Genomic DNA, 21,327 nt, shown 5'->3' with positions numbered 1-21,327 from the left:
TTGAACATCAAACTAGAGTTTTAAAAAAGTAGAAAGTGAGTTAATTAAGGTCCTGTAACAGTTATCACCACTCATAATGAGTGAGAGCAGCACATGTGTGCAAAAATGTGTACCATATCAACCAGGGAGTAAATAGTTCTGGGATTGCTTGTGTTTTTGTAAGGCACAAATAAGTGCATCAGCATATGCACAAATAAAGAGCAGTTTGTGGCAATGGGAATTTTGCTGTCCCACAACAGGTCTTACCTATGAATATGAAAAAAAATGTAAATACAATAGATTTAGAATATTTAATATAAAAAAGGACAGCACTTAGATAAAGAAATGCAACCATATCATGACAACAATTCAAGGTCCACCTCGAATGCAAAGGTCAATTGGATGTTTAAATCATATGTTTATGTTTTTTAATGTATAGATAAAGTTGAATTATAAGTTTCAGTTTATTTCATTTATATAGGACTGTAAAAGCTAAACAAGTTCTGCCCTGAGGTGCTTCACAAGAACAGACATAGTCTATACAGCCAGCATAAAAACAGACATTATACAGTTCTGAGGAAATGTTATGGGTTATAATAGAAACATGTTCAAACAGGTTAAATGAGTTAAAAGCAAGGGTATGAACATGTTTCTTAAAATAAATATAGTTATATAAAGAAAATGTGATGATATTTATTGTATCATAAGTGTATTTTTCAGCAATTATTTCTATCATGAGAGCACCAAAAGTTCACTGGAGTAGCTAACATGCCCAGGTAGTTCAGATACTAACCACTAACAGAGACAAAGAACAACCTTGTCAGATCATGTGAAAAACAAGATCAAATATGCAATACTGCAACTCCTTCAAATCATTAGTCCCTCTGGTTAATCCTTACACTTGACCTTTAAGATTTATAATGAAGAACATCTTTCATATTGACACCATTAAATCTGCCTGTGACTTTACATTATCTCTGGGGTCATCTAACATGATACATTTCCTGCTCAAAAGGCCAAGTTGCAAAGGTTAATTTACCCAATGAATTCAGAATGTGTGTGTGTGTGTGTGTGTGTGTGTGTGTGTGTGTGTGTGTGTGTGTGTGTGTGTGTGTGTGTGTGTGTGTGCGTGTGTGTGTGTGTGTGTGTGTGTGTGTGTGTGTGTGTGTGTGTGTGTGTGTGCGTAAGAAAGAGAGGGAGCAGGACACAGGCGCACAGGGCAGGGATAGAGTTTCTCCCGGTAAGAGATCTCTTTGACCACCGTAGATTCGGTTTCTCTTCCTCTGTGACTCACACATCAATGTATGCAGTATTTTAACTTCAGAATTGTCTTTTCTCACGTTTATTCATCTGTCTTTTAAAAAAGAGAGAATTAAACTAATGGTGATCCCCGGGTGTGCGTCGCGCTCGCTGCCCGGCGTCGTGTTACCTTCCTCGGGGCAGCATGGGCTCGTAAGATGCCTTCTCTGTGGAAACGGATAACCTTCTCAGTGGCCTCGGTGCTCTGTATCGGCTCCGTGGTCCTGCTGGTCGTGGCTCTGTCCACGGAGCGGTGGGTGACAGGACGGATCCTGTGTAAGACCGGGGTGGAGATAGTGAACGCCTCACACCCGGAGTTAGAGCAGTTCATCGGGGACATTTACTATGGTCTGTTCCAGGGAGGGAAGAGCAAGAGGTGCGGGCTGGGCAAGAGGAGATCCAAAATCTACAGTAAGTTATAATACAGATCTCTGACTCCCAGAACATATTTACTACATAAACATACTTGACACAGCTCATAAAAGTATACTTTAAACTTTAACTTAAGGCATGGCCGTGGGAAATTGGGGTGCTGAGGGTGCTGCAGCACCCACTATTGGAAAAGGCATCACACAATTTTTTCTGGATGCATAAATAAGTTGAAACAAATGCATTAATTAGCACAATAAATCAGTTTTTTGTATTGTTTTCTAAAAATGTAATGCATAAGGAAGATTTGAGAAATAATTATAGCAATTTTAAATAATTATTCATTTGGGCCCTGTGTGTGTGCATGCTTAAAAACTGAACGTATTTGGATAAGTTCTGTTCAATGCGCTTTACTGCCTTTTAGGCCTGTTGTACCAGGTTTGGCTTGTATGCTATTTGCTGTACAATGGGGTATGGAAGTTGCAATTTGTGAATTTATAATGAAAAGTTCTCTTGAAAGCTTGTATTCAAACCAGATAAATAAAAATGAAATGTATGTGCGCTATAGCCTATCAGTTGCATAAGTAACCTAAATGCAAAAAGAAAAAAAAATTGCACCTCTTACTACAGCACCCCCAACTTAAAGCCACTTCCCACAGGTGTTCTGTTTCTGCACTTTTTGTTGCACCACAAGCTGTATAAACTCTCCCTGATGTGCTGTTTATCAGTGGTGTTAAATGATGGTGTAATACCACCAGTAAGATGACATATCTTTTAAGATCAATCACATTATGAAGGTTTACAAAGTCCCTTAAAGCCTTGTAGAGGTGCTTTTCATAATCTTGGGCATACAACATACATATCTTGCAGAAACAAGACAAATGTTTTGTGTAGACAAGTTGCTATCTTTTGGGAACAAGATGAAAATCTTGTGCAATCGAGACATTATCTTGTGGAAACAAGACGAATATTTTGTGAAACAAGATCTGTTTCATGTGCAAACAAGACGAGTGCATTGTGTAAACAAATCTTTATTTTGTGCACACCAGACACATTTCTTGTGGTAACAAAATATTAGCTTATGGGGAAAAGATAGCTGTCTTGCCAAGAGAAGTCATCATCCTGTTGGAACAAGATACGTATCTTGTGAAAACAAGATAAATTGTGCAAATAAGTCTTTATCCTGTGCACGCAAGACACATTTCTTGTGGGAACAAATTGTTAGCTTATGGGGACAAGGTAGCTGTCTTACCAAAATAAGTCGTCATCCTGTTGGAACAAGATATGTATCTTATAAAAACAAGATTAGCAAATTGTGCAAAAAAGTCTTTATCCTGTGCACACAAGACACATTTCTTGTGGGAACAAGATAAGTGTCTTGTGAGAACAAGCTGAATATCTTGTCCTAATAGGTCATTATCCAGCTGGAACAAGATGAGTATCTTGGGCAGTCAAGATGCGTACATTGTTTAAACTGAACAAGCCTTTATTTTGTGCACATAAGACACACTTCTTGTGGGAAAAGTTGTTATCCTATTGGAACACGCTGAATATCTTGTTCTGACAGGTTCTCATCTTGAGCGCACAACATAACTTGTTTTTGTAGTGATTGTTAACTCTCTCTTGTGCTGTGAGATGAACAAGGCTTTAAGATTCACTTTTGGCTTTATTTTGTGTAACGACAGGAACGTATGTGGTCTCTCACCGCCACCTATAGTTCATGGTTAAGCTATGATCTAGCAGCTGACAATAAATGTGGATGTTGGTTCAAGCATACCAGATGCATAAGTAACACTAGCCCTGACAATACAAGTGTAATTAAATGTATTTTAGAGACACTTTAATGTTTATGTTCCAAGTGAGCCAATCACGTGAAGGTGCTCTTCAGGTAACTTCTGACTTGATTTGCCTAATTCAGTAATGTGTGACCTGTGTGATACACAAACAAGATAAATATATACACACATCATGCTCTCAGGTTGTGATTCCTTTCAAGGCCATTAAATGTGTTTAACTTCAAATCAACTCATGAAGATTTAATGGTATGAATGTCGGAGGAAATTATTACATACGTGTCAAAAACAGAGATCTGAAGTAAGACCAGAAAAATGTACACTGTGAAAAAATCATAAGCCTATACCAAAAGTACCAGTTTTTCAGTTGTTTCTTTATCTTGATGCATGAAATCCAGTTTGAAGGGCTGAGAACTCGTCTTTTTATCTGTGTTTACTTATTTATGTCTGTGTCCAGTTTTCCCAAAGCTTGTGCGGACATTGAATGGAGGTCTTCACATGATGGTGATCCTCTTCTTGCTGGTGGCCGTGGGCTTTGCTATAGTCAGTCTGTCATTCTGCATCTACAATGCACGCAAAGTCCCCTACCAGAGCATCAAAGGCCACAAAGGACTCTACCTGTGGAACTTCATCGCTGGTATGTTCAAGTCAATTTGAAATGTTTCCCCTCTTGTTTCTTCTTGTTGTTTCTCCTCCTTGTGTTTCTGAGCTTCATTTTACCTCCTTAATTACCTCTCCTAACTTTCCTCTTTTCAGCTCTTTTCAGTGCCCTGGCACTACTGTGTTTCCTGGCAGCCTTGAGGCACCACCGTATGACCGAGCGGGTGGCTAATTATCGTGAGAACCTTTTCATGTTGGTGGTCCTGGATGACAGCCTGGACTGGTCCTTCTGGCTCGGTGTAGGCAGCATTGCAACTCACTTTGCCGTCTGTGGAGTTGTTGCCATGAGTCGAATCAAACTGCCCAAACGTGAGATTAAGAAACCAGAGGAGCCAACTATCTCCTCCCTGGACCTGCTTTACTGAAGGACGTACAGAGGAGATCGGTTGCTCATTTTTAAACCTCTGGACATTGACTGGATCAAACCACAAAGACTTACACCAGAGAGAATCTGCACTGTGCCAGAGCCCCTTCAAGAAAATCAACTTTCAGGCTCATAACAGCCTTGATGTAGCCTTATGGCACACTCATGTAAATTCTTGAATTATGTTCTTTCGTTTCAGTTTTCAAAAGTTACTTGAAGTCTGATGATGAGCATGTTAAATAAGGTGCATCTCAAACTTCACCTTTGAATGCTGCACATCCTGTATCATGTATATATTCTTTCTATAGCTGCAACATGTGAGCATGTTCTTTGTGTGTCATGATATGAAAGTCCTCTTTTTTAGTCACTTAATAGAAAGCAGAATGTGGTCCATGGTCTGTTGTTGAGGGTGGCAGACAGGTCTTATACCTTCATGAAGGATTAAAATATGTTTTTTACTTGAATTATCCCTAATAGAAAAGTGTATATTAAATGCATAAATAATGATTTAATTAAAATCATTATGTGTTCATCAAAGACTTTCATGATGTCCAAGATGGTTAATTTAAGTAAGTCTTTCTGTTGTGTTGGTGTCATGAACCCATTTCATTGGCTTCTTAACTTAAGATGAATGGTAGAGATTTATTCCTTGACAATAACTGAGAAGAACATTCTGACTGCTCTTGTATTTTTTGAGATAACTATTCATATACAACATCAAATAAACTATTAACTTCAGTTGGTTTGTCTTCTATGTGGATGTGACAATATTAACCCTTCTATGCAAACACTATAAACCCGGGAGGATTTATGATCGATAACAAAATTACAATCATATAAAAAAATGTCCATCCATTAAAACATATTTTATTGTAACAGATCAAAAGCGTGGAGTATTCTTTAGTTTTTTACAGAGTAAAAAAAAAGTTGATTATATTTTGTCAGTGGTGGACAAAGTACACAGCTTCATAACTTAAGTCAAAGTATAGATCCTCCAGGTCAAATATTACTCCAATACAGGTGAAAGTTGCTCTGTCAGATTATTACTTGAGTTAAAGTACTGGAGTACTTGCTTTTAAAAATACTTAAGTATTCAAAGTACTTTTTAAAATATCTCAAAACTTTGTATTTTCACAAAGCATGATGGCAGGATGGCAAGAATACATACATTCAGTTACATTCTGTTTATTTAGAAACCATTACTTGAAATCTCTAAAAACTATACCATTGAATTGAAACAGAAACTAAGTTACTCCAAGCACAGACAACTTAGTTTGAAATGTTCATCTGGAATGAAACAAATGTTCTGTAGCTCAACACGCTTTCTCAGGTTGGACTGTGAATTTTGTATGTTTTGGCAGAGTGGGAAACGGGGAGAACATTTCAAATGATACGTATCATTCTTCATTTCAAAAACCTCTAACATGGGCTGAAGATATGGACATGGGTGCTCAGGTGGAGAATTATAGCCATCATTACCACCTCTAAATGAACTGCCTGATCTGAGTGAAATTTGCCCTGTGTTTGCTCCATGTTCAACCGAGGAGATGCACGATATACAGGTACGACTAAACCACTGAGACAAACAGAACTACACAAATACAGTTTACTGTCTTAGGGATCAGATTTCAGAAAAGTGAAGGAAATTCATGAGCTGACTTCAAAAGTAGTGAGTAACTAGAGCACTGATAGAAATGTAGTGGAGTCAAAAGTATGATGATTGTCTTCTGAATGTAGTGGAGTAAAAGTAATAAGTTCCCCCAAAAATAATACTCAAGTAAAGTACAGATTCTCAAAAAATGTACTTAAGTACAGTACTCAAGTAAATTTACTTTGTTACTGTCCACCACTGTATTTTGTACCATAGAGAGAAATATGCTAAATGAAGATATCAGATAAATCAAGAACTATGATACACGAGGGAAATGTAATTTCTTAATTTCCTGAACAATTTCATCTGAAATGAGAAAATGTAGACTACCTTCCTTTCACCTCATGTCACCATTAGACTGTATAAAATCTGCGTCTTTCTGCAGGTGTCTTCCTCCAGGTGGCGGTAATGGTCCATCTCGTTTGTTTGATGACGTATAATAAACGCGACGCTTTGGATCTGCTTCATATTGCACATGCATGCGACCTCTAAACCTGTGAATCAGTAGTTTGTTTCGGGTTTATATATATGCAGGACAGATGACAATGCTTCTTCTGAGGAGAGCAGCGCAGACGGCGGTGCGGACGAACCCCCGCAGGTCGTTTTCTGCCTCACAGACACACCTGAGCGAGAGGAAAGTAAGTTAGCTAACGTTAGCCTGTCAAACATTAGCCTGAGTTACATCAGTGACTTTTACAGGACTTACACACTATGTTTTCGTGGCTTTTCAACCCTCAATGTCCCTGTTTCAGATGCTTTGTGAGTCTATACTTAGTGTCTGTTTCATACATTGATTCCTCGTGTGTTGATGTGTGTGCAGGGTCTGGTGCTGGGAGTGTTTGAGAAGGAGGGCAGTGTTCATCTGACAGAGGCAGCTGCTGGATTTGACCAAAGTCTGTCTGGGAAACTCTCTGAACTGCTGGAAATGTGAGTGTGAAGTTTATTTGAGCTGTCTTCATATGTGTTGTGATGAAAACAATACAAGCCTAGTTTCCACTGAGGTACTCTTGATCAGGGTTGCAAAATTCCTGGAATTTTCAAAGTTGGAAACTTTCCATGGGAATAAACCAGGACTTTACTAAATTGAAGGTTGGCTCTTAATAAGGGAACTTAAAGATAGTTGGGGAAAATATATTGTAGCATAGCACTGACTGAAACAACCAGATTTCATGCAAGTACAGTTGAATATCTATGCTATTCCTCAATCACATGCACATAGCACACTGCTTACTGCAGGGCTATTGAGACCACGCCCCCTACATGCACTGTGCACTCCTCAATCCTGCAGAGGTTAGGCTTGAGAAGCTTGAGGGAAGATGCTTTTTTATTTGCATGTTGAATGAGACTTTTTTTGGAGGAAGAGGGGCTCTTTTCATTTATCATTTTGAATAGGACTTTGTTTGGATTACATTTTTGTTCATTTCTGAATGGGTTGGGTCGGGGGGATGAGTAGTATTTAACTCAACATTCATGTTTTGTTCTTCAATTAAATAATTGATTGTTCAATACATTTTTTTACTACTTGATAAAGTTCTACTTACAAATAAATCTGTTTTAATTGTATTATTTTGGATGGATGTCCGCTTATAACAAAACCAAAAATTTATGCTTGGATATGATACCTTTCCATTAGATTACCCTCAATTCCCAGTTAATTCCCATTAATTCCCATAATTTCCATGGAAAGTTTATAATATGGAATATTTCCAAAATTCCCCAGCTTAACTTCCCATGAAAATTTACCGGAAATGTTCCATCCCTTTGCAACCATACTCTTGTTTTAAGTTTGACAACAATCCTACATCAAATCAAAGCAGAGTCAGGGTCAGAAGTTAAAGTGTTTGCTGAAACTGTTTCAAAGAGGTGTTGATTGAACTGTAAAATCATTTTATGGGCTGATGTAAGACTAAGTTGACCCCAGAAACAGCTCTCGGTATGATACAATACATTTCAAAAGTAGCACAAACACAGCCACCAGAGAATGAATCCGCACCACTGAACATGATTTAGAACAGGGCTGTTGGACACATTTGACATTACACAAAGTAAATGCAGTTTTGTTTTTGTAAAAGTCCTTCAGATTTTTATTTTAAAATGATATATAAACTAATCAGTGATAAATGATAGTTATTCACCTAAATAAATTATTCACACACCTCTTTAATATTTGAAAACTGGCATTATATATTTGTAATTGTCCCTTAAATCAACTTATCTCAGTATTTAGAGATGCTTCAAATTTACCCATAGAGCCTTTTTAGGTCCACCAGAACAGTTGTTGAATTTCTGCCATCACTAAATTGACTAATATGTTAGTCTCTGTGGTTATTGTGGAAATTGGGATAACTCTAAATCTAGTATATTCTGTGTAAAGTAGTCACCTTCAGTGTTGAAATACAGGATTGATGTGGAGGTGCAAAAAACTGCACTTCCTTGAGTGTCCACTAGAGGCTGGCTTCAAAGATAAGGAATCCACATTAACACCCATAATAATCTTTACAGCAGAAATCAACATGTTTACAGCCTGGTTGATAACATGGGTTTGGCCTGAATAGGTCTTCTTTTATAACTTATGTACGTTTTGAAAGTAATAAGACTATGCATTACTCATAGATTTGCATAGTTAGAAGTATGGCCATGCTGGGCTGGGCTTCAAAAAACCCTCATTAAGAAACCAGTGGGTGGCATCACTGAGACTACATCCACCATTTATACAGTCCTATTTTCTAATATTATTGTCACTGTGATCAACTTAGTCTTTGTGCTGACCCTTATAAAAGATTCTGCTTTGTTTTCTACTCTCAGCTCTGGACCAGCTCTCAAGAAAGGCAAAAGCAGAGTATTCTATGGGATCCACAAGGTAACAAGGAGTGACATTGATTCGAAAAAAGTCTCTCGACAACATCAGATTTATAAATCTTCATCATGTCTTCTTCAGGACTTCCCCTGTGTGGCTGTAGTCGGGCTGGGTAAGAACAATGCAGGTGTGTGTGGAGCAGAGAACTGGGACACCAGCAAAGAGAACATCAGGCAGGCAGTGTCAGGTAGGTGGTATGACTCTGCTCTTCTTAGGTCCCTCTGTGATTTCTTGTCTTATAGTAGTGTTTTTTTCTGTGTGTTTTCAGCTGGATGCCGGTTACTTCAGGACCATGAGGTGAGCCATGTAGAGGTGGATGGCTGCGGTGATGCCCAATCTGCTGCAGAAGGTGCCGCTCTTGGTTTGTTTCAATATGACCAACTCAAATCAAAGAAGAAGACCAAAGTGACCACACAGCTCCATGGAAGGTACACTAACACATGAACTAGTGGGCTGTAACACAAAGCTGAGACAAACTTAATGTCACACGCCTTTAACTCCTGGGTTATAACAAATCTATAAAGTGTCTGTCATTCTCTCTCTGTGTGTTTGTTCTTAGTGCTGACTCTGTCGGTTGGGAGAAAGGAGTCATGTATGCAGATGGACAGAACCTGGCGCGTTTTCTCATGGAAGGTCCAGCCAATCACATCACGCCTACTGCTTTTGCCAACACTGTGGAAGAGAAACTCTCACAACATGCTGAAAGAGTCACAATAAATAAAAGGTGTGTCATTAATAATAACCCCAACCAGAATCCTAACCCTAACCCTTGAACAGCAGGGTGTTTTTTTCTCGACCAGAGGAGAAATATTAAGTTTGTGCAGAACAGCCCCAGAAATCAGTGAGCCCGCAATCCTGAGTCTGCAGGCACATGCTTTTGGGCATACTGGGTTTACACAGTCGGTGCATATCCTGTGGATTATACGCGTACTATTGACAAGTAGGGGAGAACAGGGTTGGTTGTCGCACTTTTTACCGTTTTGATGATTGCTCATCATCAAAACATCTTTCAATAGTCATTCCTCCATTAAATTGAAGCTTAAAGGGGACATATCATGCTTTTTTCATCAATATATATTGGTCTAAGAGGTCCCAAAAACATGTATTTAAAGTTTATGCTCAAAAAAACACTTTGAAATCAGATTTTGGCATGCCTGAAAAGTCCTTTTCTTCATTCCTAATCAGAACACTCTGTTTTCCCTCTGACCACGCCCCCTCCGGAAGTGGATGTGCCTCGGCTCTCCAGCACGTTGATCTAATGTTTACATGTTGGCTGAATATACACGGCTGCTCAGAGATCGCGTTACTTCAACCCTCTGAATCTGATCCTGACGGAGAGGCGCCTGTAGCAGGACCTTTCTGAAGGATTGGTCATAGATTTAGTGTTTCTTGTTGTTTTATTTATCAGTATGTAGACGTGTGTCTTGGTACACAGCTACGAGCATGTAGCTATGTGGCTATGCTAACTAGCGCTAGCACTTATCCATGATAAATCATCCACTAGATCTTCAAATCTGCAGACGTGGGGAGTAAACCCGACCTCTGCCAGAAAGGCAGCGGGACCTTTTATGAAGGATTGGTCACAGATTTAGTGTTTCTTGTTGTTTTATTTGTCAGTATGTCGACGTGTGTCTTGGTACACAGCTACAGCTACAGCTACAGCTATGAACATATAGCTATGTGGCTATGCTAATTAGCGCTAGCACTTATCCATGACAAATAAAAATCATCCACTATATCTTCAAATCTGCAGACGTGGGGAGTAAAACCGACCTTTGCGTTTATTAAGAAAGCCTACAACTAGCATGCCTCCCTCCTAAGCTCCTTGTTGGCACATATTTGTGCAGGTAATGAAAAACGGGGGAGGGATTCAGTATTATTTTATACAGTCTATGGGCTGAACAAGCTCCGAGCTCTGACTCCGTGACAGACCGGATATTGTTGTTACGTAACAAAAACACGGAAGTCTGAAACGGCTCGTTTCACACACATTTACAGAAAGGTGTAGAAATCAAAACAGGGGCAGAATGGATTTTTTTCATTCTTGGGGGGTTTGTAGACATGCCAGGGACACATATTTCAGGTAAAGAACCATTAAAAAGTCAATTTTGCATGATATGTCACCTTTAATGTGTTGGCTTGAAATGTGTATCCCTCTAATTTTCCAACTCATTGTAACAAAGAGGCAATTAACTATCAAAGACTCTCTGACACATTGTGACAACCAACCCCATCATTGGGATGGTTGTCACACACTATGGGGTTGGTTGTCACACACTATGGGGTTAGTTGTCACAATGGTATTTTAATGGGAAAAATCTTTTAAAAAAGGCAAGAAGGCAGAACTAAATTTGAAAGTTTAATTGCACTGACAAGTGATAGGCCTACATAACTTAATGCATTTTAACATCAAATGAGGAAGGAACAAGAACAGGAAACACATCTTTAGCCCAGCCTATATAACAACATAAAGAACAAAACAAATAGGCCGAACAATAATGGCCTACTCAACTAGGCTACATGCAGTCACTGTCTGAGTTACAGTGATGGCAAATCTAGGGTTTGCGCACTCCAACTCATTTCACCATGCATGATTTTGCCAACATAGGGGTTGGTTGTTACATGTGACAACCAACCCCAAAGAGAATGTGACGACCAACCCCAACTGGAATTTTTGCTAGCATCAAGGCTAACAACCATCTAACAACTACTTAGCTAACTAATACAAATCTAAACTATAGCTTTCCCCTCACACTTTGTAAGGGTAACACTTGTTTTGTTATACAACCATCGTTTAAAAGCCTAGAAGAAAAATACAGAGGAGCTGAATATTTACAATTTGACATGAAAAACACAAAAAGTCCTCTCACCTCAAGTTCAGCTGTCTTACTCCAGAGAAGACTATGTAGGTGAGCTCTGATCCTAATTCTGGAAATGTTCATACCCCAATTTGAGAGGAAGTGCCCTCTGGTGGCGAGATATAACAAGTGTGCCAACCAACCCGTGTGACAACCAACCCTGTTCTCCCCTATCTCATGCAACCCCACTTAAAAAACAAATTTGAACTATCCCTGAACTAACTGAAAGATTAATCAAATAAAAATAAAAACTAGACTGTGTTGGTTGCAGCCTGAGGCCAATCTACTAACTTATGAATGAATGGTTGCACATTTTATAACCTGAAGACTTTTCTTTCTGTTTCTAAAAACTGGAAGTGATGTACATACAAATTACCCAAACGAGCAGAATCAAGACACAAAGATTTGAGATTGAATGCAACTGGAAAAATACTATAAACGTTTGTTTTTAGTAGCCAAATGCATCCTGTCTGTTCTGTTGCTTGGAGTGAGGTGTAGTTTGATCTCTTTTCCTCTACATTCTGACGAACAGATGGAGGGAAGAAGAGAGTTTTGGTCTAATTATAGATGTATTCCTGTAGATCTCAGAGTTGGATTGAGGAGCAACAGATGGGAGCGTTTCTCAGCGTGTCTAAAGGCTCAGAAGAGCCCCCTGTCTTCCTGGAGCTGCACTACAACGGTTCTCCTGACAGCAAGCAAGCCCCACTGCTCTTAGTGGGGAAAGGAATAACCTTTGACAGGTAAAACACTCCACAGTCACTCAAGTTTCTGGAGTCAATCCTTTACCTTTACACACTCATATTATATCTGTTTGTTTCACTATTCGTCCCCTCCCTCTGCTCTTCCGCAGTGGTGGTATCTCTCTGAAGCCGTCTGCTTCTATGGATGCAATGAGAGCTGATATGGGCGGAGCTGCCACCGTGTGCGCGTCCATCGTCACAGCAGCAGCTCTGAAACTGCCTGTTAACATTATTGGTGAGTGTTTGGACAAAGTTGATCCTTCTGCATACTTTTTCCATCAAAGATGATAAATGAAAGTTCTCATGAATATGCAGATTCCATAAAAAACACTGGATTTAGTAATTGTTCTCATGGCTGGGTGTTTGACAAAACCTATGTGTAATTGAAGACACAATTCCCCTGCTTCCTTCTGTTTCAACAATCCAGGCCTGGCTCCGCTGTGTGAGAACATGCCCAGTGGAAAAGCGACTAAACCAGGTGATGTTGTCAGGGCCAAAAATGGAAAAACAATCCAGGTGAGTGAACGCTCTAGACTGTTCCGTAGTGTTATGTGTGAGTCCTTTTAAATATGTAAGTCCAGATAAATAATTGTAGTTGTTGTTTTTTTGTACAGGTCGATAATACAGATGCAGAGGGCAGACTTGTTCTTGCTGACGCTCTGTGTTATGGACACACCTTCAACCCCAGAGCCATCGTCAATGTTGCTACACTAACAGGTTGGATTTTGATACTTGTTGGATAAACATGTGATGTTATGAACCACCTGAACTACAAATATGAACTGTTGCACCTTCAGCAACAAATATGTCCTGATTAATTCAGAAATTTGCCAATACAGTCTGTAAAAGTCACAAAGGTGTTTTTCTTGTCTCTAAGGTGCGATGGATGTGGCTCTCGGCTCAGCAGCGACTGGAGTGTTTACAAACTCTGACTGGCTCTGGGAGCAGCTACACAAGGTACCGTGTGTGTGTGCAACAAAAACACTCACAGCATCTCTGTCTGTCAGCTCCTGTGTTGACTAATGATGTGTGTGTGTGTGTGTGTGTGTGTGTGTGTGTGTGTGTGTGTGTGTGTGTGTGTGTGTGTGTGTGTGTGTGTGTGTGTGTGTGTGTGTGTGTGTGTGTGTGTGTGTGTGTGTGTGTGTGTGTGTGTGTGTGTGTGTGTGTGTGTGTGTGTGTGTGTGTGTGTGTGTGTGTGTGTGTGTGTGTGTGTGTGTGTCTTTTAGGCTAGTGTTGTGACAGGTGACAGAGTGTGGAGGATGCCTCTCTTCCAGCATTACACCAGACAGGTGACTGACAGCCAGCTGGCCGACCTCAACAACATCGGAAACAGCCGGTATGTATCTCACTACACTTAGGGTGACTGTAGCTCCTGATTCAGATGCTAGAGGAGCTCAGGGCTCCAAGAGTTATATGAATCAGAGCTAAAAGTCCTTCAGTCTAGACCTGTAAAATGTCATGCCTGTTGCTATTTAGCTCAGTTGCAGGTTTTTATGCTGCTGTTGTTCACTATTTTGATTGTGATGCTGCTTAATGTGATACACTATTTTGTGCTTCTTCTCTTTCTGTTATATTTTCATCTTTATGGTACCAGCTCATCCTCTAAAGTAGGGGTTCCCAAAGTATGGGTTGGGACTCATAGGGGGTCGCGAGTCACTAATAGGGGGTTGCGAGATGTCTTCCAGAATGTGTTTGTTTTTTTAAGTAATCTAATCCTAAAGTTAGTTTTAGGAGGCATTAGAAGCAAGAGGTTAATTAACAGTAGTGGGACACAGGAAGGCTTCTTGTTTTTTTTCACACTTTGTTTAAACATTTTCCTTTATAACAATACAGTTACAGTAGCATTGACAACAAATGGCCCTAAATAATTGGTCACAATATTAAACAAATTAAACAATTTTTTAAAAACTGTAGAAAAATAAATGACTAAATAAACAAAATTACAACCCCCTTCCACCCACATTTTAGCTGTAAGGTACTAACAATGTATGTAGATTAATTACACACCAATGAAAGAAGAAAAATAAATCACAAGTCAGTTGGGAAACAGTGTATCTGATGTTGATTTGAATAACTATGTTTGGTAATTAAAGTCTGGTAATGCTCAGTATACTTTGTCCAAGATAAACAAATGAATCCTAAAAACTGCATTTAGAGGACCAAATGTGCCACATAATTTTAAACAGGATTATTTTAGCCTGATAACAAAGTAAATTAACAGTTCCCAGATGTCTGATCAATGCATTATTTAACCAAACCTCACCATGTCCGACGGTTATCTCCACAGTTCCGGCGGCGCATGCACAGCCGCTGCTTTCCTGAGAGAGTTTGTCACCGCTCCTCACTGGGCTCATCTGGACATTGCTGGTGTGATGAGTAACAAAGATGAAGTTCCCTACCTGAGGAAGGGCATGTCAGGAAGACCGACACGAACGCTGGTGGAGTTTGCTGCTGCAATGGCCCAAAGTGACTAAGAGACTGAACGTGATCACACGACCTAAGAGTGAGCTTCTTTGGCAGTGATTTCCCCCCCTGGTCAAGTTTATAAGACATTGCACAAGAAGCAAATGTCATTATCATGGAAGAGCTCTGGAAAAAGTTGAATTGAGCTCAGACTTATTCTATGGTTAATATCAGTGAAATAAAATAAATACAAGTCATTTCAGCTCAGTAGAATACAGTGACTGCATAATTTATATGTTGTATAAATAAACTCTGTAATATTTTAACTATATGTGTGTCTCTTTGATTTTGTTTTCTCTATGATTCTGTTGCTAAATGTATACAGACACTCATAACCCCCCTCCAGTGATTGAGAACACCTCATTCTGAAAGCATCTACTCGTCTGAAGAGGCTTACCTCCAGATTTTGGAATCTGGCTAAAGGGATTTGCTCCCATTCATCCACAAAAGCATTAATGAGGTTGAGCACTGACCTTGGGCTGTCAGGCTTGACATACAACTGGTGTATTCATAGGAAACCAATACCCAGAATGAAAACATTTTCTATATGAACAATCCTTGAAGACTTTTTCCCTTTAAAATTACCTTGAATAAAGGCATAATTGTGTGGGCTTTTGTTATTTTATTTTTAAAAATAACAAGAGATTGAAAAGAGTCATATAATTGTGAATATCAGACGACTGCAGCTCATACAGAATGCTGCTGCTCGAGTCCTAACAAGGACCAAAAAAGTAGATCACATCACTCCAGTTCTTAGTTCTCTAAACTGGCTTCCTATCTGTCAGAGAATAGTTTTTAAAATCCTGCTGATGGTTTCTAAAGCACTGAATGGTTTAGGCCCAAAATACATTTCTGATCTGCTGCTACTGTATGAACCATCTGGACCTCTGAGGTCATCAGGTACTGGTCTGCTTTCAGTCCCTAGAGTCAGAACGAAACATGGTGAAGCAGTGTTCAGTCATTATGCACCACATATCTGGAACAAACTCCCTGAAAGCTGTAGGTCCGCTCCAACTCTCAACTCTTTTAAATCAAATAAGACTTTTTTATTTGCCACTGCCTTCCTATCTTAGCTTATTTTAACTCACTTTAAATGCAAATTTTAAATGTACTTTTAATATATTTCTAATTTTCCTTTTCTTTTCTATGTTTTATTATATTTTAAATTTTAATTGTGCTCTTTTATTTTAATGCAAAGCACATTGAGTTGCCCTCGTGTATGAAATGTGCTATACAAATAAAGCTGCCTTGCCTTGCCTAAATATAGCTAATAAAAAAAAATATCTTTATTTCTTACAACTCTTTTGTTCGAAACCCTTTTAAATATTATTTTGTCCTCTATCAAAAATTAATTTTTTAACTTCATCTGTCTGAAGCCAAAAGTTACCCGAGGACAAACAAAGAATATTTGAACAAGATTGTCCCCCACTCTTACAGTATGCTTGGTCAAAGACGACGGCTGTCTGTGCGCATGTGCGGACCGGCTAATCAGAAAACAACCAGATCAAGATGGCGTCTTCCATGAGTGGGATGTTCTCCGGCCAGCAGCCTCCTGGCGGGCATCCCGTCGGGGGTCCAGGTGGACCGGGCCAGCCGACCTTCCCCGGTACTGCAACCAGAGCACAGGGAAATAACACGCTGGTGGATGAGCTGGAAGCTTCCTTTGAGGTATGAGGCCACCATTAGCTTAGTGTGCTAACTATGCTAGGTTAGGATCCATAATCTGTTGTCTGGTGTTGCTAAGATACTGCCATTAGAAAGCGATGGAGAGTATATCACATTTAAGCAAGTATGATTCACTGAAGTATTCGTATAACTATGATTTGTAACTGATGTGGTGCATTTGATAATGCTGAGAAATTCTTTAGCCTGGTTCGTTAGCTGAATGGATCCTTGACCTCTGACCCCACAGCTGTAGCTCTTCCCCAGTCTCCCTTTTCCAACACTAAATAACAGTAATTGTTAGCTGCCATGAAAGATAATCTGCAAAAGATCAAATTCAGCCCATTCTGTCTCTGTGGAAATCATATTCCCTTGAACCACAACAACAGCAGCTAGCTTGATCACTTACATGAAACATGTACATGTTTATGTTTATTTCTAAAGACACGTCATCATGATTGAATAGCCCACTGAGAGCAATAGTGTTTACATGTCAGTGTACATTTGCAAATATTTATAGGCTATAATAATTTGTTACTTGGTAGATTTTCCTCTAAGTAGCCCCTGAGCAGCTCAAATGCTGCTCCTGAGTCCTGACAGCAGGATTTTATAGCTGTTGTGGTTTTCCAGGATATGGAGATCCAACATCTGAACGGCTTGTATCTCATATCTGCATAGAATGAAATCTATTAAGTAATAACAGGAGCGATTCTAGGATTGGATGTTTAGGGATGCTGAGCCGGGCAAGATAAATTTCACTGTTTTGTACATTTTAATGCAACTTCATTCCCTCATTTCTGAAAGAAAAGTATAACACTTTTGGGAAAGTCTGTGATTAAACCATCAAATCTGATAAAGGTTATTTAAATGCTGAGCCACTGCAAAAGAGGAATGGATTGGAATTATAAAAGAAACATATGGTAACCCTAATTTCTGGGGAAAGACAACTCATGTTGATACAGCAGCTCCTCAACATATACATAAACAGATGGTATGTTTCTGGAGTAAACCAGCCCCCTATGGTGAGTACCAAAAATACAAAAAATTGACATTGGTGTTATTTTTTGGGACTTTCATTTGAAATGCAATGCACAACATGTAAAACGTGATGGAGCTGCTGTATTTCTGTTGTTAAAATATTACGTTTCATCCTATGGTTTCAACAAAGTACTGTATGGTTTTGAAACTTGTCTAGCTTAATAAAAAGGACATACAGTGAAAAAGAAAAGAAGAAAGATCTCTCAAATTTTAGGGGTGCTGGGATTCAATTTAAAGTGCTACAGCACCCCCAAAATGGGCTAGAAACACCTACGAGTAATAATGTTCCTGGTCTGGGGTAGAAGAGCTGTTACATGCCTGCACAGAGCCCTGATCTCAAACTTAATCACACTTTTGGGATGAATTTAAGTTAGGTTTTGGGTATTTAGATTTTTTGTTTATTAAGTATTTATTTTGTTTGTTTGGTAATTAGGAACTGTGGGCACCTGAGGTAATTTAGGTAGGTGGCAGAAGGCCAGCATGCACCGGGGTGGGCCTATGGTTTTTTACCAGCTCAAGAGAAGTAGCAGGAGTTGTGATTTTCTTTGTTCCTTTTGTTTGCTTGCTTGCGATCAAAATAAACCATTGGAAACCGCTGAACTCTTGCATGGACATTGGACTTTCTTTTGCCTGTGTACATCACATTCCCACGGTGCATCAGTGACCCTTTGATTAAGTTTAAAGTTTGAGTTTGATATTTTGATTTTTCTTTGAGTTTTTTTTATGACAAATGGCCACTACACTGGCATTAACATCCAGTGACCGTGACAAGCCTCGCTAATACTCTTATGGTTCAGTGAGAGCAAATCCCTGCAACCAGAAACCTTTGACCAAGTCAATGTAGAGGAGGGGAGCAGTTCAGGGTGGTTATATGAGCTGAGCACAACAGGACTTTTACTCTGCAGACAAAAGTTTGTGATCCCTGTGAGACCAGAACTCAAGTTGAACTTGTTTTGGCCAAAACCACCATATTTTTTTAATGTTAACAGGTACTTAAAGAGGCAAAATCTAACCAAATTTACAAGTGATTTATCATGTTTCTAACTCAGTCTGTGTTGTGTTCAGTTTCTTAAGGCAAAGGCAATAAACTCAGGTATTCTTTTTTTCCTAGATGCTCAGCCTTAAAAGCTGAAATAATGAGAATGAACTCTTGTGTCAAAACAGTATTCAATACTCTTTGTCATCAATCAGCACTTGAACTCTGCAGCCCCTCTATATCACAGTTTTGACCTTTCACTTAAAAAAGAAGCTATTTCAATGTAGTGATTTTATTCTCTTATTTTTTCTGCAGGCGTGTTTTGCTTCCTTGGTAAGTCAAGACTACGTTAATGGCACCGACCAGGAGGAGATCAGAACAGGTTTGTGAAGCCTCAAATATGCTTTTATCAATTCAGGGTACTCTTGGTCAATCTCATACTAAATGTATCAATGTGTTTGTGTTGATTGCAGGTGTTGATCAGTGCATACAGAAGTTCCTTGACGTGGCTCGACAGACTGAGTGCTTCTTCTTACAGAAACGGCTTCAGTTATCGGTGCAGAAACCAGAGCAGGTGGTGAAGGAGGTAACCTTTTATTCCGCCTTTTTCCTCCGTGTTAGTTTTGAATTGGGTCTCCCTCCAAACCATAAATGTTCCACATCCATTTCTGTGTTATTTGTATTCTTAAAGCTCTTGAAGAAAACATGATCTCAAACACTTCTTCCAATGACCCAGAATTTCTACATTCTGCTTGTTTACATGTCATTGGTTTTTTCTTTCTGTTTGTTGAATTGCTGTTTCTCCTCACACGTACATTTGTCCTCTCTCACTTCAGGACGTGTCAGAGTTGCGTAACGAGCTACAGAGGAAAGAACTGCTGGTTCAGAAACACTTGACCAAACTGCATCATTGGCAACAAGTTCTTGAGGATGTGAGCGTTCAGCACCGCAAACCCACAGACCTTCCTCCTCCTGGACCACTGGCCTTTCTGGAGCAGGCATCTGCAAGTCTGCCTCCCGCCCCTTTAAAACCAAACTAATACATGAATGGTCCTGTTGTGTCAGTCTTCAGTTTGAGGAAAAAATGGCCCCTCTGTAAGAAATCATGTTCTGTGGGGAGTTCTGCACAAAGGTGTAATGTGGCTGTTTTGCTACAATACTGTGTCTTGTAAACCTTTGAAGAAACTGAAGAATAGTCACTGCATCCTGACATTGTTAGTTTTATGTTAACTTTATTTCACTGTTTTTGAATTATGTAAATATTTCTGTTTTGGACTTTTTTACTGTAAAAATAAAATGAAATTTGTGAGTACCTTGAATCCATCATGAGGTTTACGTTTATAATACATGCACACATTTTCTGACATTGTTGTGGTTGAAATAGTGTCCAGAGAAGTACTCGGCAAATCAAGAGTGTTGATGTCATTTTGGACTTGGAGAAACTACAATAGCTTTCCTCTGTGAAAATACAAACTAGGGTATTGAGTTCAGAAGACATGGGCATTTTATCCTTGTCATGTTACCCCTAGTATAAAGGGTTTGTCAAAGGGATGCTATGAAGCAGCATTATGGGAACTGTTGGATGTGGCATCACTGTAGTGTTAACAAAGATGCTCTATGAGAAAAGATGAGGTAATACAAGTCACATATATATATAGATAATAAACACTTCCTGTTGACTGAATGGCCATGGCTTCTTTCCCCCTTTTAGCACAATCACACTAATGGTGTTACTAGGAAAACAAAGCAATTCTATAGATCGTTATGAATTTAGTGGATCTCCTTAAAAGGCTGATGATCCGTCTGGAAGGCAACGTCTGCTTTACTGATGATTCAGAATCAGAAATCAGAATCAGAAAGAACTTTAATCACAATGTATCTCAAGAATACAAAGAATTTGACTCCGGTATTTTTGCGTACAAACATAAATAGACAGACACTAAAAATCAAGTACTAATAAAAATATATAAAATATATATATATAAGTACAAAAGGCACGATTGCAATAAAAAGAAACAATAGACAAACATAATAGCGTGCAATAGTCCAGGATGAAGGTGGCTCTGTCCATGAAGTAGCTAGTTTCAGCATCTACAATGAGCAAAATTGGTTGCCAGATCTTGTAAGAGAGGAAAAAATTGAGTTGCCAGACCATTCAGATTGTCCCTGAGAGAGTGACATGTCAATCAAAGTTATTTTTTCCCCCACTTTTTATCTTTATCCTGCTTAAAAAACAATTTTAGTGACAAAATGTATTGGAAATGTAAAGCATATGTGGCATGTGAAAATTGATCCAGTATTTCATGTGTGCATAAACTTTAAGAGCAAAATAATTGATAATCTAGCTACAATCAAGTATTTAATTTCAGTAAAAAAAAGACCAAGGAGCTGCTTCTAGAGGTGTGACAGGAGCAAAACTCACATGTCACAGTAGCAGAGAACTAAGTGTGCAGTTTGCTGCTTGGCTGTCTCTGGTGTTTGGACTTCTACTGCGTAGATTCTGTCCAGTCTTTGTCTTGATGTCTCTCTCTCAATGGAGATTACTTTACTAATTCACCAGAGCATTCCTTTTATCACCACAGTGAGTGGTTAGAACAGCATCAATTACTAAACAGCTC

At 39.2% G+C, this 21,327-nt stretch overlaps 3 protein-coding genes across 4 annotated transcripts; all 3 read left to right on the top strand.

Moving 5' to 3' along the window:
- The first annotated feature begins 1,180 nt into the window (after positions 1–1,180).
- clrn2 (clarin 2) lies at positions 1,181–5,202 on the top strand. Of its 2 annotated transcripts, XM_034688494.1 has the most exons (4): positions 1,187–1,219; positions 1,346–1,689; positions 3,898–4,077; positions 4,197–5,202. In XM_034688494.1, exons 2-4 carry the CDS (start codon positions 1,437–1,439, stop codon positions 4,463–4,465), a joined length of 702 nt encoding a protein of 233 aa, XP_034544385.1. In that variant the 5' UTR covers positions 1,187–1,219; positions 1,346–1,436; the 3' UTR covers positions 4,466–5,202. The 2 variants fall into 2 exon arrangements, with proteins under 2 accessions (XP_034544384.1, XP_034544385.1); XM_034688493.1 differs by having other exon boundaries at positions 1,181–1,689.
- Positions 5,203–6,509: 1,307 nt separating this feature from the next.
- On the top strand, positions 6,510–15,302 carry lap3 (leucine aminopeptidase 3). The gene is made up of 13 exons (XM_034688854.1): positions 6,510–6,753; positions 6,936–7,042; positions 8,921–8,975; positions 9,054–9,159; positions 9,241–9,400; positions 9,532–9,696; positions 12,412–12,570; positions 12,681–12,805; positions 12,998–13,086; positions 13,185–13,287; positions 13,448–13,527; positions 13,797–13,906; positions 14,858–15,302. Exons 1-13 carry the CDS (start codon positions 6,655–6,657, stop codon positions 15,042–15,044), a joined length of 1,545 nt encoding a protein of 514 aa, XP_034544745.1. The 5' UTR covers positions 6,510–6,654; the 3' UTR covers positions 15,045–15,302.
- Positions 15,303–16,484: 1,182 nt separating this feature from the next.
- med28 (mediator complex subunit 28) lies at positions 16,485–20,028 on the top strand. The gene is made up of 4 exons (XM_034687821.1): positions 16,485–16,701; positions 19,025–19,091; positions 19,183–19,295; positions 19,546–20,028. Exons 1-4 carry the CDS (start codon positions 16,543–16,545, stop codon positions 19,747–19,749), a joined length of 543 nt encoding a protein of 180 aa, XP_034543712.1. The 5' UTR covers positions 16,485–16,542; the 3' UTR covers positions 19,750–20,028.
- The last annotated feature ends 1,299 nt before the right edge of the window (positions 20,029–21,327 follow it).

This window comes from Notolabrus celidotus, chromosome 7 (assembly GCF_009762535.1).
Source record: "Notolabrus celidotus isolate fNotCel1 chromosome 7, fNotCel1.pri, whole genome shotgun sequence".
Lineage (NCBI taxonomy): Eukaryota > Metazoa > Chordata > Actinopteri > Labriformes > Labridae > Notolabrus > Notolabrus celidotus.
The sequence above is the reverse complement of the archived record's forward strand: the minus strand, read 5'-3'. Positions and strand labels throughout refer to the sequence as shown.

Bases quoted from the DNA above. Each gene is read 5' to 3' on its own strand.
- med28 (XM_034687821.1), top strand. From the start codon at position 16,543: ATGGCGTCTTCCATGAGTGGGATGTTCTCCGGCCAGCAGCCTCCTGGC. The intron at 19,092-19,182 runs GTTTGTGAAGCC...TGTTGATTGCAG, and splicing joins CCAGGAGGAGATCAGAACAG to GTGTTGATCAGTGCATACAG. The intron at 19,296-19,545 runs GTAACCTTTTAT...CTCTCACTTCAG, and splicing joins CAGAGCAGGTGGTGAAGGAG to GACGTGTCAGAGTTGCGTAA.
- clrn2 (XM_034688493.1), top strand. From the start codon at position 1,437: ATGCCTTCTCTGTGGAAACGGATAACCTTCTCAGTGGCCTCGGTGCTC. The intron at 1,690-3,897 runs GTAAGTTATAAT...GTCTGTGTCCAG, and splicing joins GAGGAGATCCAAAATCTACA to TTTTCCCAAAGCTTGTGCGG. The intron at 4,078-4,196 runs GTATGTTCAAGT...TCCTCTTTTCAG, and splicing joins CCTGTGGAACTTCATCGCTG to CTCTTTTCAGTGCCCTGGCA.
- lap3 (XM_034688854.1), top strand. From the start codon at position 6,655: ATGACAATGCTTCTTCTGAGGAGAGCAGCGCAGACGGCGGTGCGGACG. The intron at 6,754-6,935 runs GTAAGTTAGCTA...ATGTGTGTGCAG, and splicing joins CACACCTGAGCGAGAGGAAA to GGTCTGGTGCTGGGAGTGTT. The intron at 13,087-13,184 runs GTGAGTGAACGC...TTTTTTGTACAG, and splicing joins AAAATGGAAAAACAATCCAG to GTCGATAATACAGATGCAGA.